This window comes from Schistocerca cancellata, chromosome 1 (assembly GCF_023864275.1).
Source record: "Schistocerca cancellata isolate TAMUIC-IGC-003103 chromosome 1, iqSchCanc2.1, whole genome shotgun sequence".
NCBI lineage: Eukaryota > Metazoa > Arthropoda > Insecta > Orthoptera > Acrididae > Schistocerca > Schistocerca cancellata.
The window spans coordinates 1,058,779,944-1,058,806,665 of record NC_064626.1 but is presented as its reverse complement, the minus strand read 5'-3'; the positions used below and the strand labels follow the sequence as shown (position 1 = coordinate 1,058,806,665).

The 26,722-nt window shown below is 45.6% G+C and overlaps 1 protein-coding gene across 1 annotated transcript; it reads left to right on the top strand.

Annotated features, from left to right (window-relative positions):
* LOC126126462 (glucose dehydrogenase [FAD, quinone]-like) lies at positions 1–25,533 on the top strand. The gene is made up of 4 exons (XM_049915141.1): positions 1–279; positions 12,440–12,657; positions 16,759–16,961; positions 24,332–25,533. Exons 1-4 carry the CDS (start codon positions 1–3, stop codon positions 25,531–25,533), a joined length of 1,902 nt encoding a protein of 633 aa, XP_049771098.1.
* Positions 25,534–26,722: the final 1,189 nt, after the last annotated feature.

Here is a 26,722-nt window from a genome sequence, read left to right as displayed (position 1 = left end):
ATGTGTCTTCCATCAGCGCTGAGGCCACGTTGGTCGTCATCGGCGAACCAGTCCTGCCACTGGGCGTCTACCAGCTGGGTCTCGGACCCCGGGTCGCTCGTCTTCTTCGATCTGCTGGTGCTCCTCGTTCGGTCAGTGTACCCCCTGCTGACCGCGGCTTACGAACTGCCTCGGGATGCCGCCTGTGACATGGAGGGCAGCTACGACTTCGTTATTGTGGGCGCTGGAAGCGCCGGTGCCACCCTGGCTGGTCGTCTCAGTGAGAACAAGAAGTGGAAGGTAAGACGAAGTACAGCGAGATTTCCATATATTATGTACAAAATGTCTCCAGACTCATTAGTAGCCTCGAGCGTTAATCTTCCATTTTCATATTTGGCCAACACCACGTGTAGTCAAATCAGTACAGAAAAAAACGTGAGAGACATTGCTGTATATCAGCATCTAAGTAGAAAGCATGACACAGGCACGTGTTTGTACATGTTATTATTAGAGTGCCAATTCTCGAGCAGTGATAATCATGCGTTTCAGTAGCAAAATACTAATGTTGCCTGTTTGGAAACATGTACAGGGTGAATATTAATGAAACCGACAGAATGCAGTGATGGATTCCTGATTGGAAGTGGAGGAAACAAAGATCCAATGAACATGTGTCCGGAAAAGGACTGTGTACATGGAACGCCAACAAATCGTCACGAAACACAGTCCAGAGCTGCACTGCATCCACGTCACACCAGAGGTTCAAAGTGGCCTCCACGGAATTGGCATAATATAGGTTATCGTGCAGGAATCACATAATCATACTTCGGCGGGCGGGCCACTTGCCTAGAGCTTGTAGTACATTTCATCTCAATATCTTGAAGAACCCGGTCCTTCAAATCTGGTATGGGCACAGTCAACCGTCTAAAAAAAAAAAAAAAAAAAAAAAAAAAAGTTAAATGGGTTTGAAATCTTATGGGGCTGCTAAGGTCTCCAGTCCCTGAGCTTACACACTACTTAACCTAAATTATCCTAAGGACAAAAACACACACCCATGCCCGAGTGAGGACTCGAACCTCCGCCAGGACCAGCCGCACAGCCCATGACTGCAGCGCCTTAGACCACTCGGCTAACCGCGCGCGGCCAACCGTCTCCCTGCATGTTCGTCTGTCTGAAATGACCCATGATCACACAAACGTCCAAAAAGGGCTTGAAATGTTGTATGATGTAATTGGTGTCTGCGAGAGTACTTTGTTTGATACAGCCGTGCTGCCTCACGACCGTTCCATCTACCTGGTCGTACACAAACACCATCTCGGCTTGTTCCCGACATGAACACCGGACCGTTCTTCCACTTACAATACCCTCGTCAATCACACAGTCTGCATAGAACATACAAGGAGTACACGGCATGTGGTCAAAAATGTTCAAATGTGTGTGATTTCCTAAAGGACCAAACTACTTAGGTCATCGGTATCGGTCCCTAGACTTACACACTACTTAAACTAACTTATGCTAAGAACAACACACACGCCCAAGCCCGAGGGAGGACTCGAACCTCCGGTGGGACTGGCCGCACAATCCGTGACATGACGCCTCAGACCGCGTGCACACTTCGCCCGGCGCACGTGGTCCGAGGAATTGTCATTCGTCAGCGCTGTCTAGAGTGACAACGATGCATTACCGGACACATGTTCGTAGTACCTGTTTTCTTGCACTTCCAGTCAGGAATCTCTCATGTAAGGTGTCGATTTTATTAATATTCACGCTGTATAATATTCTCAGATTTAACCAACGACGTATCCTGATGCCAAGGTCATGAACATCAGGAATAAGAGTAGGATAATACACTGAAAATTTTTTGTTGCATAGAATATTTGCCACTGACTGTTGTTAACCGACAGACCACCGAAGATTTAATCATTCTCGATTCACTGATCATGTTTTACAATTAATATTGCAGTGTTTCTTTTTACACTATCCAGGTGCTCGTTTAGACCTATTTTCACTTAATAACCAGTGACAAAAAGTTATCAACTTCCATTATAATAACTATTATACAAAGTATCTTTCAACCAGGCTCAGATGTGATAATGCCTCTGTTGTTGCCTGTAGGGACAGCCCTGTGTACTCAATTTCACCCGCTGCATACTGCCAAATCACCTACACATTTTATCATGTACTAGTAGAGAAACGCGGCGTTGCTCAGGTATTTATTTATAGCTGCACTTACACGGCCGTAGCACGCAGCGTCTTGTCTTGTGTTTAACGTTTATGGCGTCACGTATCCTCATCTACGTGTCGTACAATGTAAAAATTTGGTAGGTACATTCAGCGGCATATTTGTACATTGTCTGCAAAATGTGTTGCGAATGGAGTTAGTTGCAACGAAGTAATAATTTTCAACGTCATGTACGATGCGAAAGTTCTAGACGCATGCAGTGTTCATGACGTCATACCTCCTACAATGATGTAGTGATACAATGATATAATATTGCAAATATATTCAGCAGCCTATGTGGATACCGACTGCGAAATTTATTACGAATAGAGTTAGCAGCAAAGAAGTAATATATTTAAACGCCGTGCATGGTGCGGGATTTTTCACTCATTTTATTGTTTATGTCGTCATGTTTCTAGAACTATTAGTCCCACAATGATGTAGTTTTGCACTCATATCCAGTGGTATATGTGCATATTGTCTGTAAAAAGAGTCGCGAATACAGTTTTTAGTGAAGACGTAGTAATGTATAACGTCATGCCTCGTGTGGTACTTTTGTGAACAGCGGAAAAGTAGTAAGCCATAAACATTTGTTCTTTCAACATTTCGTAGGGGTCGTGATTGAAAAAAAAAATTCGTAAGGGTTTGAAATTAAGGTCTGCAAAGTCGCTAAAAGCTCTCATTATCCAAATAAATACTGCGAATTCACGCGTCGCTGCCTACGCCCGTTTTCACCCTCATCCCTTTTAGAGATAGGTGCTTCTAACCCCCACAGCGATTGTCGCCTGACAGTAAGGTAGGTGTGTACCAAGTTGGATCAAATCTGTCCATTGGTTTAGGAGGAAATGTGGAACATACACATACCCACATATAGACATACGTACATTTTTATAGAATTTTATTTATTTATTTATTCTTCATAGTTATAGACTATTATATGAAAAGCTAAAATCGACCATGAAAATCACATTTCCTTGGATAATAAGAAAATTATGTGTTAACTTTTTATCTCTGATACTTAATTTAAGAAAAAGAAAGAAGAGCAAAGATAGAAATGAAAGAAAACTAAAACTGCATCTACTACTACAAAAATACAATAAAACTCTTAACTACTTAGGTTGGTTTATGTGGGTTGAAGGGACCAGACCTTTAACCACTTACCCAACTACTAATCTACTATAAGCACTACAGAATTTGTTCTCTGTTTGTTCATTTATTTTGGTGCATTTAACTTGTAGATGGCTGTATCCGCTACAGGACCCGCCCTCATACTACCCCGGTCAACAACCATTATCTGCAGGATTCCTCGGGCTCCGAGCAGCACGTCAGCAGCGTTTCGACTATAGCAAGTAATCCCACCCATCACTGTTACGTCTTAAAGTCCATACTTCCTTTATCATTTGCACCAGCCCAATGTAGATTCTTGGGGCAGTATTGCATTCGGTGGTTACCGACCTCTGTTATCTTCTATCCATCTACAGAGTATGTTGTCTAGCCTGGGTGGCAGCATGATGACTTATGGTTGAATGCCTCGTGAAGCCTTCCTAGCCCTTCCTGGATACTGCCCAAAATGCGCCAAGTCGACTAACCCCTTAGTGCTGCTTTGGGATCCAACGTGCTTAATACCTGACGTCCATTACACGCTGCATCTTCAAGGGGCATGCAGTCCTACAATGTGTATTCTGATGTGCCCACACTGCCAAAGACGCAGCTATCAACCCATTGTCTTCTAGTTTTATATAGATACGTAGCATAAGGGCCATGACCAGTCGGTTATTGTACCTATCCATTCGAATGGTTAAGAAATCTTATTTTTCATCTCTCCCTGATGTCAGGGAGAAATTAGTGTGGTCTCCTACTTGTACCTGTGAAGTGTCCCACTCATTTTGCCGCATTTATAATATGGCGATCCTTTATTACCTATTTAGAACTGCCTCAGTACCAAGCACCCTCCATACTTCTATTTGATTGTCTTTCTTTAACCAGTGAAAGGCTCCTATTTTCCTAATTTCCACGTCCAGTGGGCATATTCCTAGAATTACTAACAAAGCATCATTAGTGTGATGCAGTAGGCACTCCTCGTTGAACCCTTCTCGCTAATGAGGCTGGCTTCACTAGCCACAGTCTATGAGCCAGACCTCCATACGTTTAAAACAAAATAAAAGAAAAAGAAACTGAGGAAGTACCGAGTATCGAATCCGGGTCTTTCCGTTTCGAAGGCAACGATGTTAACTGTTCGGCTACTTAACCTGTTCATGATCCAGTTCTAAACCTTGAAATCATGTTTTGCTCATCTTCTCTAAGTTTTCGTACTAGGAGCAAACCAGGTGGCGCTGTGGTAAGGAATTAGGCTCGTGGTCAGAAGGACAGTGGTTCAAATCACCATATGACCATACAGATTTTTGTGCTTTCCCTAAATCACTTGAGTCGAATGCACGACTGTTCCCTTTGAAATTAGGCGGTCAGTCTTCTTTACCGCCTTTGAACATTCCGAGCGTATTCTCCATCTCTGACGCGCCCGACGTCGATGCGACATCATACCCCTAGCTAGTAAGACGCCAGCCAAGCTAGCAAGTCTTTTGGCTGCAAACGTGATCTGCACTGGGTGGACCGAGTGAGGGGCAGATCGCTCCTCACGAACTCAGATACGTAGATGATACTGTTGCGCAACGGACTGAACTATATGAATACAATGGCCACTGGAAAGTCAGTCCCAGGTGATGGTTCCCACAAGAAATGTTAAAGGTTGGATAATTAAAAGGGGTTATTCTACTGAATTAAGAGTCTTGGCCAAATTTAAGTACAGCAAATCTGTTACAATCATTGTTTGTAAGTACACATGTAATCAAGAAAGCAATAAATACACATTGTACAGTGGGGGCCGATACTGAATGGATTTAATAGTTAAAAATTTGATTTTTATTTTTCACTGTATGTCAGTGCCTTCTGGCTGGCGGCTAGTTGCAGCATATCAGCCACGTTGCGAAACCGGACAGAACCAGTTGGAAACTCGCGTAGTGAACCGTCAGCAGCTAAACTCATGTGTTGCTGACGAGATTACGCTACCGAACTTCGAGTCTACACCTTGGCTGTCCAACAGGGAGGTGTAGAGGCGGTCACGTGGGGGTGGAGCCGCAGCCAGCCGCCGGGAGCGGACACGCCGTCCGCTCTCTTCTGCTGGCAGCTTCCGACCCGACCAGACGCTCTCCTCTTCGGTTCTCTTGGGCAGCAGTCCATTCACTTTCGGAGGTTTCTCTAGGCCTGCCTCTCCTTTTTACGGCATTAAATATCCATGCATTTAAAATATGTTTGATTTTTCACTTTAACGGGTGCCCATTGCTTTCCCTTCCTCATCAATCCTGACACATTAACAACATTAATGTGCGCAATAAATAACTGAATACCGAATTTGAGCTTTGAAATACGCTTAAATCGGAGGTAGACTGGTTGACAAATTGTATAAGAAAGAAGGAGGTTAAGAGCGAACACAGTTTCAATAAATTATTCATCCACAACTAGGGACAGGTTTGTAAGGATTAGCCTGATCTTGCCATAAAGACATATTAAATCTGCATGCGAAAGACAGAGTCTGCTCGTTCGTGGATGAGTCCTCGACTCTCAGATCATTTGTTAAGTCACAAAAGCTGGTTTAGATGCAACGGATCAAAAAACGCCTACCTCCTTTCCGTCCCAGTTATTCTGTGCTGCCAAATAATATCACTCTAGTTGATGAGTCGGAGCGTCGAGTCCTACAACCGTCGGTACCTTCTGCCAGCCGACGATCATCAACCGCTGTGGGATCGGCTGACACTCACAATCCCAAACATGTCGTCTGCCGTGCCTCCGAAGTCCAAAAATCCTCCTCTCCACGGCCCCAAGCCCCGAGAGTCTGCATCAGCACCTTCATCCAGATTTCCCAAAAAAAAATTTATCTTACCTCTCTGCTCTGCACAAAACCTGCGTAAAAAAATATTTCACCACTCAAAAGGCTTCCTTTCACATCGGCCAATAAACTTTTTTTCCAGCGAGCAACATCCCACCCAGCAAATGTTTTATTAGTTATCCAGTCAGCTTCCTTCCGGCGTTCCGGCGAAAGCAGTCCTGAGAAATCCGACTTCCAAACTCCAACTTCACAGATATCTTTTACGTCGCTCTGTGGGCTATATTCCTGCGTCTGAAATTTCCAGAAAAGGGCGTCGTAAACTCCAACTTACAGATTTTTTTTCGTACAGCCAATCGTTTTCCCTCCATCACTGCGAGAGAAAGAAGATAAGTGGAGTGGCCTCAGTCACTCACAGTTCCTCTCCCATAAATGGATAAGAAAAGGTGTAAACAATAAAGAGCCGCTGAGGTTCCCACGAGAAAGCAGGGACGTAAATATTCCAACCAGCCTGGGATAGTCCGTTTTTTGACGAAAAGCATTACCAACGAAAGCAAATTTCCACTCAGGTGTTCTATGAGCAGAGAGAATAACTTGTAGAAATAATGCATTTCGCGCTGGTTGAATGTGTAAAGCAGTCCATTAACCGGCTCTTTTCAGACGGCCTCCGGGACCCCACAGCAGGTTGTTATGTCTGACGAAATCTTGACCGCTCGCACCATGCAGGAGCCAGCCCAGACAAAACAAAGTCCTTGACATACCCGCCTGTTTTCAGTTAACGGGCCACTGCCCCTGCTCCCAGTAGCCCAGTTCTAAGGAGCTGCCAATTGTCCCTAGAGATCTCCAGAGTTTGCTGCTAGTGACCTTCACTGAGGATCCATTTAGGACTCTGTCGAACACGTAAAGTACAGGATATGCAATTAACTGAAGAGACAGAAAGATATTATGGGACCCTCCAGTGTAGCCGAGAGCGCTACTGCGCTGCGTCCTAGACTCAGGTAGGCGCGCCGGCCCCGGATCGAATCCGCCTGGCGGATTAACGACTAGGGCCCCAGCCTGGATTTGGTTTTTAGGCTGTTTCCCACATCCCGCTAGGTGAATACCGGGCTGGTCCTCACGTTCCACCTCAGTTACACGTCTCACAGACATTTGAAAACGTTCCCACTATTTCATGGCTAGATGCAGACAGCTGGGGTAAACTACTTCTGTCCCGGGGCGTTTGGGGTGGTGGCAGGACGGGCATCCGGCCATCCTCTGAAATTAACACTGCCACATCCGCAATAACAAAGCCGACCCCGTGTTGGAGCGGGACGAAGGCCCCGAGAAAGAAAGAAAGAAACAGAAAGATATTATGGGATGTGTTGGCATGGTATTTTCTTCCACAAAGACGTGCTTGACGATACAGAAAGTCTTTTTATATGTATTTTATACTTATGAGAGGTCAAAACTAATATAGAACATAAACACTGTATGATCCGAAGTTTTGTAGATGTACAGCTTACACGAACGAAAACTTTGTATGCTAATGAAAACTACACTGTGAAATGTTCCCTAAAGTAAAAGTCATAGTGCTAGCAAATAAAAATTTGAACACTTAATCTAAATGTTTGTATCTCATATGACAGTATTTCTCGTAGAATGTCGAAATTACAAGAAACATAATCATAGAAGTTCTGGCTGCACTTCACCTCGTGTAGCTTCAAAATGCTTTGCTGTCCTTCCAGGCTTGTAGTTCAATGGTCATGCTATGCAAGCTTTTTTTCCTCTGAGAGGACAAGGAGTGAATAAAAAAGGTCATATGGACATACAGCCGAAAATTGGCTACAAAGGAGGTGTGGCCTCTTGAAAGTGGACATAAAAGGTCTTTGAAAAGGTAGGTTTCCAGTGATCGGAAGCACACATGAGAACACTCTTGGCAAATGGGAATGTTTTGTAGTAGTGTTTCAACTCGACACTCAGGGGGACTGTAGTGTGGGCCACGACTACAGTACGCTCGCCTCGCATTGTACTAGGGGGCATCCGGTACACTGCTGTTGCCGACTGTGGTGTGAACGTGTGTCATCTAGTGCAACGATAAGAGACGACGGCTTGGTACACAGACCAGGATCAGGCCAACATGGTCTTCACATAAGAACAGACGAATGGCTATGGCAGGCAGCAGCATGATTGTAACAGGGAAAGTATCCCAGCCGACAGCAGCTGCACAATTAACTGTTTTCAACTGTGTCATCGTTTGTGTGAGGCATACTCGCATATGGGAACGGGTAATTATAAAAGGCAGGTGCACCCGATACGCACACAGGCCCTCGAGGAATAAGTGTTGAACACTGCACAATATGAGCCCTAGTATCAGTAGGAGAGAAGTTGCTCCCCAGCATATGGTAAACCAGATGACCTTATGGAGCATTCTCCACAGCCGCCAGTTTCCGTATCACTTACAACGCGCACACGACTTATAACCTACGAACGTGCCTCTGCGGCGACGGTTTTGTCGCAGGTTCATCGCACGGGCCACCATGGTACCGAGATTACCGTCATCCATGCTTTTCACAGAAGACACTACCTATATGTGGGGTCGTATCGTTAACTATGACCACACTCACCTGTGGGACACGCTGTATCCCTATGGTATGGTGGCAGCGAGCCATCATACTAGTTCACCCATAATGTATGGGCGAATCGACCGCCTCATGGGACCAGTGAAATGAAATGACATGATCGTATGACACTGATTGCCGATAATCGCCAGCTGGGAAAGTTCGTCTGCAAAGCTGCTAATCTTTTTAGTGGCCGTCACATTGGGATGATAAAATCGCGATATCACCCTGTCCCCGAGCGGAGAAAATCCCCACCCCTTCCAGGAATCGAACTTCGGCGCTGTGCATGGCAGTCAGAGGAGCTGGCCACTAAGCTAAGACGGTGGACGGTAGGGCCGGTGGACTTCCCACAACGGCTCACTGTCTAGGCATTTCTGCAATTCTAGGGGAAGACTCTTTTTCCCCTGCATAGAAGACGTGCCTTTGTTGGCACGAAGGGTAATATGCCTTCTACATGATGGTTGGTGCTCCAGTTCATTGCCACATTTGCATGCGGAGGCATTTGGACAACATCTGCGCCAATCGATGGATCTGACTACGTGCTCCGGTCGCGTGGCCCGCCATATCGCCGGACCTCAAACCTTTATATTTCTACTTTCAGGGGCACCTGATAGTAGTCATGTGAGCGGAACATATCTCGGACGTACAGACACTGAGACAGCACATTCATACTGCCTGTAACACAATTCGGTTGCAAGATGTCTGAAAACGTGTGATAGTAGCTGCTGTATCGAATTTGCCGCTTCTAACACTTTGTTAACACTGATCTCATGATAGCATATTGTTCTCTGTACTGCACTGTACTGTACAGGTGTGATGAATTAATAAATATCCTATTGCATAGAGGCAATGAATGATCCCTTTTGCTCCGTATACTCAGTGAGCGTTTCGTCCAATTCGCCCAGATTCAGAAAATTTTTTGTCCGCAGCTCGTAGTCGTGCGGTAGCGTTCTCGCTTCCAGCGCCCGGGTTCTCGGGTTCGATTCCCGGCGGTGTTTGGGATTTTCTCTGCCTCGTGATGACTGGGTGTTGTGTGATGTCCTTAGGTTAGTTAGGTTTAAGTAGTTCTAAGTTCTAGGGGACTGCTGACCATAGATGTTAAGTCCCATAGTGCTCAGAGCCATTTTTCAGAAAATTTTGGAATTAGGAAATTTGTAGTAAGGTCTTATGGAACCAAACTGCTGAGGTCATCCGTCCCTAAGCTTACGCACTACTTAATCTAACTGAAAGTAACTTACGCTAAGGACGACACATACACTCATACTCGAAGGATGACTCGAGGACGACACATACACTCATACTCGAAGGATGACTCGAATCTCCGAGGGGGGGGGGGGGGGGGGGAGCCGCGCGGACCCCGGCAAGGCACCCAAGACCGGGCGGTTGCCCCGCGCGGCTCGGAAAATTTTGCCAGGTGCGAGTACGACTCGCAGTGAGGCTTCCGAACAAACTTCATTACGTAGACAGACAGTTCGTCCATTACGGGAGTCAGAATCTCCACGATTGTTGGCTATTATCCACACTGATACTGGCAAGACATCGGTCGCTGGGATTCCAGGGCTTTCGAGAGTGTTTTAATTTTAGGTTTGAAGTCAGGTAACAAATGAGAGAAGAAATATCTTTTAGCTGTGATATACGTAACAAATTATCAATTTTCTAATTTTTTCCCTTTCTTGTATTGTGAAACTTTTCTTCCTGCCAAATATCTTGATTCTAGTCAAGGGGAAGTACGTCATAGATTTTAATGAGTGAGTTTCCGAATATCAAAACATGTGTTATAAATGGACAGACAGCCAAGAATGTTTTAAGTAAATGGGAAATTCCTGGTAAGTTTTGGGCACTAATTTTGCAAGTATCAAAGTATGTGGAACAAATGGTAGTATCTTTTGATTGCATTGACATAGAAACTTACCTTCGTTACAACGTTAAGTGACTATAGACCTTAATATGTGTCATAAATTTCAACTAGAAAAGTATACCCACCTGAGAAAAAAGGGACTGGAAAGACCGAAGGACAGACAAACAGTCATGACCAAAAAATTGTTCGTCTGATATAATTACAATTAACAAATTTTGAATTTTTTCCTTTGGCTGTGCCGTACCGTCAAAGCTCTCCTGTTGGTAAATTTTATGATTATAGGACGACGGGAAGTACCCTGTATATTTTGCTGCTCAAAGTATGTGACATATCTTTTGCTGCTCAAAGTATGTGACATATCTTTTGCTGACACTGACTTCGAAGCTTCACTTTTTACGTCTTCGTAAGATCATAGGCGTTAATACATCTCTCTACATCTATGTGATGTTCCATTCTCGAATGCGGGAAAAACGAGCACTTAAATTATTCTGCGATAGCCCTGATTTCTCTTATTTTATCGTGATGATCATTTCTTCGTATGTAGGTGGGTGCCAACATAATGTATTCGCAATCGGAGGAGAAAACTGATCATTGAAATTTCATAAGACCCAGTCGCAACGAAGAATGCCTTTGTTTTAATGATTGCCCCTCTAGTTCACGTATCGTGTCTGTGGCACTATCTCCCATATTTCGCGATAATACAAAAAGAGCTGCCCTTCTTTGTAGTTTTTTGATGTAATCCGTCAGTCCCACCTGATGCGGATCCAACACCGCACAGCGGACATGCGTGATGTAAGCAGCCTCTTTAGTAGATCTGTTGCAACTCCTAAGTGTTCTGCGAATGGATCGCACTCTTTGGTTTCAATATTATCTACGTGATCGTCAGAATTAGGTTCTTTGTAGTTGTAATCCCTTTTCGCAATATACAGATATCTTATCTGAATAATTTTGCAATTCGTTTTGGTCATTTGATGACGTTAGAAGACGGTAAACGACAGCATCATCTGCAAACAATCTAAGACGGATACTCGGACTGTCTCCTATGTCATTAATATAGATCAGGAACAGTAGAGGGCTTCCTTGGGGAACGCCGGATATTACTTCTGTTTTACTCGTAACTCTGCGTCTATTACTACGAACTGTGACTTTTCTGACAGGAAATCACGAATCCAGTCGCACAACGTAGGCGATATTCCATAGGCACGCAGTTCGGTTCGAAGACGCTTGTGAGGAGCGGTGTCGAAAGCCTTCTGGAAATCGAAAAATATGGAATCAAATTGCCATCCCCTGTCGATAGTACTTATTACTTCATGAGTATAAAGTGCTAGTTGTGTTTCACAAGAACGATATTTCCTGAATCCGTGCTTACTATCTGTCAATAAATCGTTTTCTTCGAAATACTTCATAATGTACGAATACAGTATATTTTCCAAAAAGTGACATTAATTTCAACTTGATAAGTCTACTCGTTCCTCCTTTTCTACCTACTGAGATACGGAACGCTAATAATCACCCTGTATTTTTGAGGTATCATAACTGGAGCTGATCACTGCCGAAAATGTGTCAGGTATTTGCGCCTAATAACTGGAATGGTTCTCTGTGGAAAGATGGTATCTTCCGTAGCACAGAGAGCTGTGTGAGTTACGAAAAATTTAGGTCTTAGGATGGTTTTAGAGATTACCGCTGTTTGGAACTTATTGTACGACTCGCAGTAATCAAAGATGGTGAACAATGACCATTGGAAATTCCAAATGTAGTGATAAGTACTGTGGCTAACGAATAACGAGTTTTCGCCCCTTCTAATTAAAGAGGGAAAAAGGGATATTAGCGACTCACGGGTGATATGAGAATTACGCAAGAGTGAAACGACGATTCTTGGGTGAGCTGTGAGGATCCCTGGCCACCAGGTGCTGCTTCTGGAGGAAGGGTCGGCGCCGCACGTGTCCTCAGAAGTGCCCGGCCTTGTTTCGCCTGCCGCACTGCGATCCAGCGGCAAGATGTTCCACACGGAGCCGGAAGCCCACGCATGCCGAGGACATCTGGAAGACAGCTGCACCATCGTGACCGGCCGCGGTCTTGGAGGTAGCAGCAGCATCAACGACATGTACTACCTCCGTGGGCACAGGTCAGTCACTGTCAATGTCTACCTCAAACGTTATTACAGTTAGCCTTTACCCTCAGTGCTTTGCTTGCAGTATTACTGTAGGGTGAGTGCAGTGGTAATCTTATAATTCGGTTGCTTTCTTTGCCAAGCATGTGAACTAGGTCGCATGTGCCACCTATTCTTCAGTACTGTTTCAGTGATTTGGATCCGAACCAGGTCGGTTTAAAGGAAGAAATCGAAGCAGTTCAGAGGCCGGCTCCTAGATTTGTTACCGGTACTTTTGTATAACGCGGAAGTATCACGGAGGTGCTTCGGGAACTCAAGTGGGAATCCCTTGAAGAAAAGCGACTTTCTTTTCGAAGAAATTTAGAGAACCAGCATTTGAAGCTGACCGCACAACAATTCTACTGCCGTCAATATAATTTCGAGTAACGACCACGAAGACAAGATACGAGAAATACGGTTCATACAGAACCACATAGACAGTCATTTTTCCCTCGTTCTGTTTCCGAGTGGAACTGGTCACGAAATGACTAGCAGTGGTACAGGGTACCCTCCGCCAAGGACCGCATGTTGGCTTGCGGAGAATGTGTAGATTTCTCATAAGCGTAGCTTTCATCTTAATTTATTTGTTGTCATCTGTAACTGTAGCACTGTGGCAAATTGTTGTTCATCTACACACGTTCCAGCTGATGAGATATCATTTGTCCGTATAAGACTAGTAGGATATCATATAACATGTTAAAATCTAAAAGCAAATTGGCGGCTTTGTTTATTGGGATGACTTCCCACTTTTTTTCTTTTCTTTTTTTTCTTTTGAGATATGGTTCCTTTACCTACTGCTCTTAAGAAGCACGAGCCACTTCTGACAGATCTATCAGCCTATAATGGGATGTGGTACCTCAGGACATATTCTTTCTAAAGAATAATATAACGTTTTCAGATGACGTAAGGCCACCACAAGCAACCTCATGGCCAAATCTGAGTTAATGTGAGTAAAACTGACCCTCTGTACAAAGCTGATTCGTGCGGTTCTAGGCGCTTCAGTCTGGAACCTCGTGACCGCTACCGTCACAGGTTCGAATCCTGCCTCGGGCATGGATGTTTGTGCTGTCCTTAGGTTCGGTTAGGTTTAAGTAGTTCTAAGTTCTAGGCGTCTGATGACCACAGATGTTATGTCCCATAGTGCTCAGAGCCATTTGAACCATTTGAACAAAGTCAAGATACAGAAATCTTGACTAGCTACGTTTACACCCGCAAAATGAAGCATAGACGTAGAGGAAAAGACAGCAGAATGATAATAAATGTTCATTATTCTGCTTTAACTGCGTAAAAAACAGGAATACAACATTATTAAGGCATTTTTTGTGATATATACGTTGTATGCTGGAGAAAATTTTTAAGTAAACGCCAGGGACTGGTAAAGGTATCAAGTCGAAATTTATTTCACATACTAAAGTCTATGGTCCCATGGCGTTGTTATAAATGTAAGCTTGAAAGTGAACTCGACCAAAAGACGCGGCCATTTACGTCATATATTTTGATACTCGCAAATTCACTCATCAAAGATACTAAGTGTTGGCCCAAGCTCATGAAATTTGGCATGGAACGATGTTCCACAGTACAAATAAAGGAAAAAGACCGAAAATTGTTAATTTGTGATTATACTACACGCCAAAAACTCTTCGGACATCTGTTATCCGACGTCAGATTATAAATTATAACAATCACTAATTCTGCATTCAGGTTGATCAGGTCGCCTTTTTAGAAGTCAGTCATCAGGCATAAAAAGGGACGAAGATTGCGTTTAACGTCCCTTCAACATCAATTAGAGATGGAGCAGAAGCTCGGATTGTCTCAAGGATAGGGAAGGATATCGGCAGTGCCCTTTCAAAGGAGCCGTACTGGCATTTGCCTGGAACCTAGGGAAATCACGATGAACCTCAATTTGAGTGGACAGACCTAAGTTTGAACCGTCGTCCTCCCGAATGCAAGTCCAGTGTACTAACTAGTGAGCCACCTCACTCGGTAAACATAAGGCAAGGAATGACCATTGCCCAAATGACGCTTTCCGAAATTTATCCACCGTCAGATTTCAAGGTGTGATTACTGCTCGTATATATGGCGTTTCAAATTGTATGTGACACAAAAATTCACAAACTAGTCTGCCTGAATGGAGATATACTGATTATTTTAATAATGATCGCCTGCCTGTCGCATGAATTTGTCACATTCATATTACTGAAATTAAAACATTGTGGATAATATTGAAATTCAAGGGACCGATATCTTGCCAGTATCAGTACCGATTGAGATTATCGATTCCTCGAATGGATGAACTGTCTAGACACATAAGTAAGTTTGTACCGAACACTCAGTGCGCGAGTTCTACTAGCACTTGGCCAATTTTTTATTTATATGTGTGGTCCGAGCCTTATCAACAAATATTACTTGGTTTCGTACTTATGTTCTCCACATCAGTGCAGATGTACAAGGTGTATTTCAGAAGACTCAATACTGATACATTTCAGAGTAGGGGAGCGCGCGCGGACCGATTCTGCCCGATGGGGGTCTCAGGGAACGAACTGACGCTGCGGAAGTTGCCTCCGGAACCCTGTAGAGTGCGCCTCGCTTTCAGCGTGAGTGCGTGTCATTGACCTCGGTCGAAAAGTGGGAGAGGCGGAAATGGAGAAGCGTTATACGATTAAGTTTTGCGTGCGACTGAACAAAACCACCACGGAGGCTCTCGGTATGATTGAAGAGGCCTTTAAGGAAGAAGCCACGTCCCATGCAATGGTTTTCATGTGGCACAAACGCTTCAAAGGTGGTCGCTGTAAGGTTGAAGACGACGACCGCTCTCGGAGGCCATCATCAAGCCGAATGTGGGGAGAGTGCGGGAACTTCTGAACGATGACCATCGTGTTAGTGTGAGTGCTCCGCCGCTTGAGGGATCGAGTTCACCGCGTCCGCCCGGCGATGAAGGGTGATTGGATTCTCCACCACGACACCGCGACCGCTCACATGTCGCGCGCCGCCGCCGAAGTTTTGGTCAAGTTCAACGTGACAACACTGTCGCAGCCACCTTACAGCCCTGACTTGACTCCGAGTGTCTTTTTCCTCTTCCCCCAAATCAAGACTGACCTAAAAAGGAAGTGATTTGACTCCATCGACGCCATGCAGCTGGCTTCGACGAGAGCACTTGACAGCATGACGCTCGAGGCATTCCAGAAGGGTTAAGGGTAGTGGAAGACGAGCTGGCAGTGCTGTGTTGATTCCGAGGGATCATATTTTGAAGAATTTTAGTTCAAAATGGCTCTGAGCACTATGGGACTTAACTTCCGAGGTCATCAGTCCCCTAGAACTTAGAACTACTTAAACCTAACTAACCTAAGGACATCACACACATCCATGCCCGAGGCAGGATTCGAAGCTGCGACCGTAGCTGTCACGCGGTTCCAGACTGTAGCGCCTAGAACCGCCTGGCCACCCCGGCCGGCAAGAATTTTAGCCCGCTGTACATAAATGTCCAATAAAGTTCTAGTTCTGAGTTAAGTCTTGAAACTTCTCAATCACACCCTGTATAGCTGCACATGCTTCGTAGGTTATTGGGTAGCTTTATCTTGTCTTCGTGAACTACAATACCAGGAAGTAGTATTAATGTTTGAGAGACACAGAGTCGATTAGCTTCATGTTTGTGTTTTCCACGAAAACATGACGTAATGTCGCCTGGCTCAGATGTAACATTTTGTGATAGCCGTCGCTGCTGTATGTGAATACGGAAGCTAGGAATTGAGAGAGTGCTTATTACTTAGACCAAGCTGTTAGCCAATGAACGACAAGTTCTCAGGTAAACACTCTGATCGTCCTGTCAGACGTGCACAATGTTTCGACAGCAAAACGAGTTTTCACCGTCAATGGGCATTCCAGCTTCCTGCCATCAGACCACCAACGCGCCGGGTGATGAAATATCGTTTTGCTATTGGAATAGTGAGCTTGTCTGATACGACGAGCAAGTCGGTTCGCCGATAACCTTTCCTTCACACTAAAATCGGTAAAAATGAAGAATTACACGATTTAGTTTTTGTCCAGTTAGTGACAGAGTTGGTGAATCTTGGCTTTCAGATACGATTACGACAATTGGGAAGCACTTGGCAATCCCGGCTGGTCGTATGAGGATGTGCTGCCCTTCTTCATGAAGTCTGAGGACGCGGTATCGGAGGACATATGGGGACTACCAGACGCACAATCCCACCACAGTCGAGGGGGTCCTCTAACCGTCACCACGCCGACCAGGGAACATCCGATTATCCACGCCCTGCAGCAAGGTACGCCTATACAATTGCGACTTTCTTAAGCGAGACAAGTACATCGTGAAAAGTACTGTAGTTGGAGTCACGGACGATGGCGGTCGAATTTAGGCTTGTTCTGCGCACCTATGACACTTATTCTCCGGCAGGCAATGAGCGTTCAGCATGTTCTGGGTGCCCTGCTATGAATGCCGTAGCTAGGATTAAACGTGTTCGTAACGACTTGTTTAGTGAATTTCGATTCAATTTGTTGCGAGTTGTCATCGCTAATTGTAGTGCTAAGTATGAATTCTGCACAAGCAAGCGAGAGATATAATTTGCAGGATTTACGCTTTGTTCAAGCGGAAAGCACGCGCATGCACGTACCGCAACTGTCTCTTAGGATTGTCAACAATACCATTTGCATCCTCGACATGTGCGAACCACCATCGATCGTAGATCGGACTATGCATTGGTTGCATTGGAGCGATGCAAATGGTGGAGAACTGGTACCAAACGGCCATGTCACACTTCAGCGCTGACGTGAGTTATGACTGTGAAGTAGAGTGTATGTGATAGTCAGTTGTATGGAATCAGTGCAGTAATATGGATTCACGTAGGGGCCTTACTGAATGTGAGAATGGAAGTGTCCATGACCACAATGTTAGTGACAGTCTGCAAGGAATGGTGTATCGCTCGCAGCCGTAAAACACATTGTAAGAAAGACGGTCGAAGAAACTGAAAGTCAGGGAGAAGAGATGAGTGTTGCGTCCTGTCAGTGACAACAGCTTTCAATTTCGACAGCAGTTGCTGCTATCAGGGAATGCAAGTCCATTACAGCAAGTGTCCGTGCAACGAGGAATAGAACAAATGACAAAAAAATAAATAAATGAAACATGTTGCAACAAAGCGGCACAGAAAGTTCACGCCTTCAATGGGACAAATAAAGCAAAACTGGGCAGCAAAAAACAGCAGGCCTTTGATACTATTTCTTTACTATAATTACTACAATCATTACTTTAGTATAATTAAGTATACTCTGTCCGAACAGCCCTCGGAAGGCCCAACGGTATCGACCGACGCCGTGTCATACTCAGCCGATAGGTGTCTCTAGATATGGATACGGAGGGCATGAGGCTACGACAGCGCTCGCCCTGCCCTTTGTTAATTTTCGTGACGATAGCAGTTACTTCTCAGTTATGTAGGTTCTCAACTGGCCTCACAAGGCCTGATTGAACCCCACTTTCCAACAGCTCTCGGCAAGCCCGGAAGGTCACCCATCTGAGTGCTAGCCAAGTCCGACAGCGTTTAGCTTCGGTGATTTCACTGGAACCGTTTTTACCACAGTGGAAAGACTGTTTGCCGTACGCATGTATATATACAAATGTCATCAGCGAATATTGCTGTTACTCTCCTTTCACCTTGAATTTTAATCCCAATCTTGAATCTTTCATTCATTGCCATCATTTCTTCTTGGTTGTTGATGTTGAACAGTTCGAATGTTCAAATGTGTGTGAATTCCTAAGAGACAAAATTGCTGAGGTCATCAGCCATAGACTTACACGCTACTTAAAAACTTCTGCTAAGAACTACACTCACATGCCCGAGGGAGAACTCTAACCTGAGGCGGGACATAGCGTCCTAGACCGCTTGGCTATATTGAACAATAGGGTCGAAGTTTCCACCCTACTGTTCAATCTACCAGCTTGTGAAAAAATGCAAGAGTGTAATACATTGACAGCTGGAAGACTGCAATGGGAAACCCGATGTCAAACACCTATGTATGAATGTGAACAGCAATCAATAAATATGTGTAATGGAAGAAAATACCATATTCCTGTAAAAATTTTTATTTACGTAACTTCTGTAACTTGAAATAAGTGTATGAAGCGTTTTCCACCTACCTAATTAGTCTGTTTGTAAGAACTTTATTGAGGTAACTGCTTACAGCTGTCAGATATTTGAAGTAAAGCATCATGAGCCTTCAGCTGTACATATGCAACTTTATTTCTCAACCGGTTTCACTTACTACAAGCATATCTCTGGAGGACTAGAACTAAAACGAAACGAAATATACGCTACTGGCCATTAAAACTGCTACACCACGAACATGACGTGCTACAAAAAAATGGTTCAAATGGCTCTGAGAACTATGGGACATAACATCTGTGGTCATCAGTACCCTAGAACTTAGACTCCTTAGACCTAACTAACCTAAGGACATCACACACCTCCATGCCCGAGGCAGGATTCGAACCTGCGACAGTAGCGGTCGCGCCGTTCCAGACTGTAGCGCCTAGAACCGCACGGCCACACCGGCCGGCATGACGTGCTACAGACGCTAAATTTAACCGACAGGAAGATGTTGTGATATTCAAATGATTAGCTTTTCAGATCATTCACACAGGGTTGGCGCCGGTGGCGACACCTACAACGTGCTGACATGAAGAAAGTTTCCAACTAATTTCTCACACATAAACATCAGCGTTGCCTGGCGAAACGTTGTTGTGATGCCTCGTGTAAGGAGGAGAAATGCGTACCACCATGTTTCCGACTTTGATAAAGGTCGGATTGTAGCCTATCGCGTTTGTGGCTTATCGTATCGCGACATTGCTGCTCGCGTTTGTCGAAATCCAACGACTGTTAGCAGAGTATGGAATCGGTGGGTTTAGGAGGGTAATATGGAACGCTGTGCTGGATCCCAACTGCCTCGTATCACTAGCAGTCGAGTAGAGAGGCATCTTATCCGCATGGCTGTAGCGGATCGTGCAGCCACGTCTCGATCCCTGAGTCAACAGATGGGGACGTTTGCAAGACAACAACCATCTGCACGAACAGTTCGACGACGTTTGCAGCAGCATGGACTATTAGCTCGGAGACTATGGCTGTGGTTACGCTTGACGATGCATCACACACAGGAGTGCGTGCGATGGTGTACTCAACGACGAACCTGGGTGCACGAATGGCAAAACGTCATTATTTCGGATGAATCCAGGTCCTGTTTACAGCATCACGATGGTTGAATCCGTGTTTGGCGACATCGCGGTGAACGCACATTGGAAGCGTGTATTCGTCATTGCCTTACTTTCGTGTCACCCAGCGTGATGGTATGGGGTGCCATTGGTTACACGTCTCGGTCACCTCTTGTTCGTATTGACAGCACTTTGAACAGTGGACGTTACATTTCAGATGTGTTACGACCCGTGTCTCTACCCTTCATTCGATCCCTGCGAAATCGCACATTACAGCAGGATAATCTACGACCGCATGATGCAGGTCCTGTACGGGCCTTTCTGGATACAGAAAATGTTCGACTGCTGCCCAGTCCAGCACATTCTCAAGATCTCTCACCAATTGAAAACGTCTGGTCAATGGTGGCCGAGCAGTTGGTGCGTCACAATACGCCAGTCACTACTCTTGATGAACTGTGGTATCGTGTAGAAACTGCATGGGCAGATGTACGTGTACACGACATCCGAGCTCTGTTTGACTCAATGCCCAGGCGTATCAAGGCCGTTATTATGGCCAGAGGTGCTTGTTCTGGGTACTGATTTCTCAGGATCTATGCACCCAAATTGTGTGAAAACGCAATCACATGTCTATTCTAGTATAATATATTTGTCCAATGTATACCCGTTTATCATCTGCATTTCTTCTTGGTGTAGCAATTTTAATGGCCAGTAGTGTATATCTACTATAGACAGTCAAATAATAATATACCCTGCCGGAAAAAAAGTTGTGCACCCTTTTAGAGGTTTGCGTTTCACTCATAATTTATTGTTGCAACAGTTCATATGATGTACATGAAATGATTACATCTATAGAGCAAGAGCAGAAGCTGTTCTTTGTACCAGGTATCGACCCATACTAAAACACCAACACTGGTACGTGGTGTAGCCTCCACGGGCGGCTATGCAGGTGCTGACTCTGGCACCCAGTCGATCGTACAGATGGCGAATACCATCCTGGGACACGTTAGTCCACGCCTGCTCTACTATTTCGCGTAGCTCTAGTACAGTTGGTGTTTGACGAGTCGGACGAGTTGCTTCTCTTCCCATCATGTACCGCACTTGCTCGACTGGAGACAAGTGCGAAGAACGTGCTAGCAGAGAAAGTTGCTGCACGTCTTGCTGAACACGTTGAGTTTCACGGACAGTGTGTGGGCGAGGGTTGTCCAGTTGGACTAACACATCACATTCATATAGAAGAGTGTCTAACAACATTCTGAAGGTGCTGAGCTGTGGTTAGCGTTCACTCCAGAAACACCCAAGGTGAACGACAGTTGTAGCTAAAGCAACCCAGACTATAAGGTCTGGGGTGGGGCGAGGGTGGCTTGCACAAAGACATTATACGAGACAAGACATACCAGATCTACTTTATACGTGCGAACGACTATCACTTGCGTGCAGGCCGAACCTGCGCGCTACTCCTTCTTCCAAGTAATCCTCTGATGGATCGAGACGTCCACGTCGATGCTATGACGTGACTGGGAGCCGGGCCATACTTGTGGGAGCCCATAGTCACACTGCTAGTAAACAGTTAGCAACAGTTGCTGTTGACACGTCTGGGCTCACGAGCCCACTTATCTATGTTGTGGTGGGTGTACGGTCTGCCACTGCTGTCTTTACAATACGACGGTTCTGGAGGGCATCTGTGCTGCGTGAACGTCCAGAACCTCGTCTACGGGTGTGAGAATGTTCACGTGACCACTGATATGAGCATCAGTGCACAACCGACACAGCACTCCCAATCTGGAAGGCAATTCTCCAGAAAGTCCATCACGCCACTGAGAGGGCCACAATTTGACCTGTTCCAAACTGATTCATTTAGCAGTAGGAACCCCGAGTGCATTTCCCTGGCACGGTTACTGCTTGCTTCACACTTTGGCACCACACTGGACCTTCCGGCTGTAAGCATTCCCTGTTAAAGGGTAGACACAGATGGTGCTCTAGTAGCTACGCCACAACGTTGTCTGTTGACGGACGACGTTGAACCCATTATCAGAACGTCTACTTTACCCCAGGAGGTATATGCCGTCATCGGATCAAAATCGATGTCGTCTTCCTGGGTAAACTATTTTTCTTTTCCCCGGCGGGATAGATATTGTATGTACAAAAAGAGAATCACCTGCACTACTTACAGAGTTGTACAGCGAAAAATCAAAATGCTGTTAACATGGCGTAAGGCGTTATAATACGTTTGAAATAACTAAATATCATGATGAAGAGCACCCCAACGATAAACCTGACTTCAGTGAGACCCTTATAGGTAGTGTTATAAATATAAGTTACAAACAGGTATATGTTATCAACATAGTGCAAAATACACTCCTGGAAATTGAAATAAGAACACCGTGAATTCATTGTCCCAGGAAGGGGAAACTTTATTGACACATTCCTGGGGTCAGATACATCACATGATCACACTGACAGAACCACAGGCACATAGACACAGGCAACAGAGCATGCACAATGTCGGCACTAGTACAGTGTATATCCACCTTTCGCAGCAATGCAGGCTGCTATTCTCCCATGGAGACGATCGTAGAGATGCTGGATGTAGTCCTGTGGAACGGCTTGCCATGCCATTTCCACCTGGCGCCTCAGTTGGACCAGCGTTCGTGCTGGACGTGCAGACCGCGTGAGACGACGCTTCATCCAGTCCCAAACATGCTCAATGGGGGACAGATCCGGAGATCTTGCTGGCCAGGGTAGTTGACTTACACCTTCTACAGCACGTTGGGTGGCATGGGATACATGGGGACGTGCACTGTCCTGTTGGAACAGGAAGTTCCCTTGCCGGTCTAGGAATGGTAGAACGATGGGTTCGATGACGGTTTGGATGTGCCGTGCACTATTCAGTGTCCCCTCGACGATCACCAGTGGTGTACGGCCAGTGTATGAGGTCGCTCCCCACACCATGATGCCGGGTGTTGGCCCTGTGTACCTCGGTCGTATGCAGTCCTGATTGTGGCGCTCACCTGCACGGCGCCAAACACGCATACGACCATCACTGGCACCAAGGCAGAAGCGACTCTCATCGCTGAAGACGACACGTCTCCATTCGTCCCTCCATTCACGCCTGTCGCGACACCACTGGAGGCGGGCTGCACGATGTTGGGGCGTGAGCGGAAGACGGCCTAACGGTGTGCGGGGCCGTAGCCCAGCTTCATGGAGACGGTTGCGAGTGGTCCTCGCCGATACCCCAGGAGCAACAGTGTCCCTAATTTGCTGGGAAGTGGCGGTGCGGTCCCCTACGGCACTGCGTAGGATCCTACGGTCTTGGCGTGCATCCGTGCGTCGCTGCGGTCCGGTCCCAGGTCGACGAGCACGTGCACCTTCCGCCGACCACTGGCGACAACATCGATGTAGTGTGGAGACCTCACGCCCCACGTGTTGAGCAATTCGGCGGTACGTCCACCCGGCCTCCCGCATGCCCACTATACGCCCTCGCTCAAAGTCCGTCAACTGCACATACGGTTCACGTCCACGCTGTCGCGGCATGCTACCAGTGTTAAAGACTGCGATGGAGCTCCGTATGCCACGGCAAATTGGCTGACACTGACGGCGGCGGTGCACAAATGCTGCGCAGCTAGCGCCATTCGACGGCCAACACCGCGGTTCCTGGTGTGTCCGCTGTGCTGTGCGTGTGATCATTGCGTGTACAGCCCTCTCGCAGTGTCCGGAGCAAGTATGGTGGGTCTGACACACCGGTGTCAATGTGTTCTTTTTTCCATTTCCAGGAGTGTATCATATAATGAAAGAATATCAAAAGCAATGGAACATGTATCATCACAGACCAACGAATCATCTATCAGCTCTAAGATTGGTAGCAGTTATAGATAACAAAAAATATGTATTGGCGTCAACAAAATCCTTAGTCTTATCTTAGTCGTATCTAATAGCGACTCCTTATTAATAAAGTGTACAGTAGTAATTTCGAATTAAAAAGGGAATAAACGTTATAACTAAGTAATAACATGATTTGTCATTTTCTATGAACACCATTGTTACACAATGAAGTGATAAGCTAGTTCTGTTTAACGTACCATTACAGTCATGAAATTCAATGATTCTTAAGCTTCGTGTAACTTTTTGTTTCCGTAAACATCAGTAATTCAAATATGTCGACGTAATATTAAACTATTTCACTAAATCACATTTTCTGGGTGACTTCTTGTTATGCGCAGGATAAGGTTTGTACTCGATTATTCCGGAATGATCTACAACAATAGAAGTTTTCGTCCCGAGCAGTAAATAATTTTCCCACACCATATAAAAACAAAAGATGGAGAAATGTTAGTAAAAAATTAGTCCTGTTACAATGGTACAGAATGTTTCTCAGATTTGTTTTAGCATTATTCCTTGTGTGTATATAATTATTCTATGGTATTTTTTTCTGTTTTTCAGGAGCACTTCATTTCAACCAGTCTTTAGTCACGGACTTCAACAGAAATGATATGATGGGTTACGGATTAGTCCAGCACACCATAAGGAATGGAACCCGTTGTAGTACGGCCAAAGCTTTTCTTGCACCAGCCAAACATAGGAAGAACTTGCACGTTGTGCAGAAAGCCTTAGTAACTAGAGTACTAATAAATACTAAGACGAAACGTGCTTATGGAGCTGAGTTCATACTCAGAGGCAAAACACGTCGAGTAAGAGCTTCTCGGGAATTAATCGTTTCCGCCGGAGCCTTAGGCTCGCCAAAGCTACTCATGCTCTCAGGCATCGGCAGACCGGAACACCTACACCAATTTGACATACCTGTTGTTCAGAACCTGAGCGTGGGAGAAAACTTACAAGACCATCTAATGTATGTTGGTATTGCGTACTTGTTGGACAAGGATGTGTACAGCGAACCAGAAAACATCGACGCTGTGTACAAATACCTCAGAGAAAGGACAGGACCTCTCGCTTGCCCGGTGTGTGAACGGTACACAGGTTTCGCTGCGAGAGCAAACAGTGACACGAAAGGAGCCCCTACTGTTCAAATACGCCATTACTGCGCTACCCACAAATTGTCGTTTAGGAGCGCCACCATGTTGTCGTTCTTCCAAGGTCTGAAATTAGACACACTGCTGAGTTGGCTGGACGTGCTGAGACAAGCGCAAGCTGCTGTAGTGCCGGTGGTGACACTGCTTCGACCACTTAGCAGGGGTAAGTTGGAGCTGCGTAGCAAAAATCCAAAAGACCCTCCGCGGATATCTGCCAATTACCTGTCCCATCCCGATGATGTGGAGACTCTGCTGGATGGTATCCAGCAAGTGGTCGACATTGGCCACCACGTGCCTGGGGTGAACTCCGTCCACGACATCCCCGTTAGCCAATGCTTACAGCACCCGCGCCTCACGAGGCAATATTGGCGATGCGCCTTGCCCTACCTCACTTCCTCAGGGTCCCGCCCAGTTGGAACGTGCCAGATGGGCACCCACAGGGAGTCGGTGGTCGACCCACGTCTGCGAGTGCAGGGCGTCGGTGGCCTCCGCGTAGTAGACTCCTCCGTTTTTCCGCTGCACGTCAGTGGAAATTCTAACGCACCTACCACCATGGTGGCAGAGAAAGCAGCCGGCATGATAACTGAAGACTGTGGCGGCAGATGTAGCTCTTGACACCGACGTTTCGTGTACGAATAGAGTGGATAATCAGACCTAAGAAGTATCGCCTCGAACCAAAGGCAACTGATACGATCACCAATTTCTGTAATGATAAATTCACTTCATACCATTAAAGACTTGAGATCAGGTATGAGTTTCGCAACTCATATGAAATTTGGTGTTAAATCTCTGTGGTCCACTTTCCGCATCTTGATTTCATTACTACTAATGCATGGTACGCTGTATCTATAAGAAACAGCGTAACATTAAGATATGCTGGTTATGTTAATACGCCAAAATACCCGGCCGGAAAGACGTGTTTTGACGGGCGGCTTCCGGGCCGGGTAGAAGCGGCGACCCCGGATCGAATCCGCCCGGGGATTAACGACTAGGTTTGGTGTGATGGCCAGCCTGGATGTTGATTTTGGACGGTTTACCATATCGCACTAGGTCATTACCTGGTCGGTCCCCATGTCTCACTTCAGGTATATCATTCGCAAACATTTAGAAAACTTTCACTCAATTACACATGAACAACGTGGCATGCAGACAGTTGCGGTACACATTTTCCCTCCCACTGAGGGTGGGCATCGGGCCACCCTTCATTTAACCATGCCAACACTGTTCATAACCAGGACGACCCTGCGACTATGCATGATAACGGCCTAAGAAAAAGAATAGGATACTTATGCACCAAAATAGAGACGTCACGTAGCTGGACAGGCAAGCACACACAGCTTATTTCGGAAGTAATGGCTGTAGCAGAATCAGGGTCTTCTACACTGCTTTTACAGCTCTGATTCTGTGGGTCTCCATGCCTTTACTTCTGTTATCGTCCTATCTAAAATCTATTTGAGAATATAGTATCCTTTTAGAACACTTTATTGCTTAGATCGCAGGTTTCGCAGATAGATAACCAGTTCAGTGGCCTTCTTCAGACGAATAATCCCAGAACTTGCAACATATTAAACGTTGTTTAGAGTACTGAGCACTATCACGTAGTGCAGAAGAACGGCGCATAATCCCTATTTGGGCAGTTAGGTCGCCAGTTTTCATCAGCGGGATAGCTTCAATGCGTCCCAATGTCATACAGGATGGGGTGTTATATTGATTATGGTTCTTGTCTCAGAAAACGTGAGATCATCATACACATGGGGTTCTGTGCAATTTTTTGCGTCACGTCATAGTGCTCAGTACTCTACAC

Coding starts and splice junctions, on each gene's coding strand:
- LOC126126462 (XM_049915141.1), top strand. CDS start 1: ATGTGTCTTCCATCAGCGCTGAGGCCACGTTGGTCGTCATCGGCGAAC. Junction 280..12,439: donor GTGAGAACAAGAAGTGGAAG/GTAAGACGAAGT, acceptor CCTGGCCACCAG/GTGCTGCTTCTGGAGGAAGG. Junction 16,962..24,331: donor TATCCACGCCCTGCAGCAAG/GTACGCCTATAC, acceptor TCTGTTTTTCAG/GAGCACTTCATTTCAACCAG.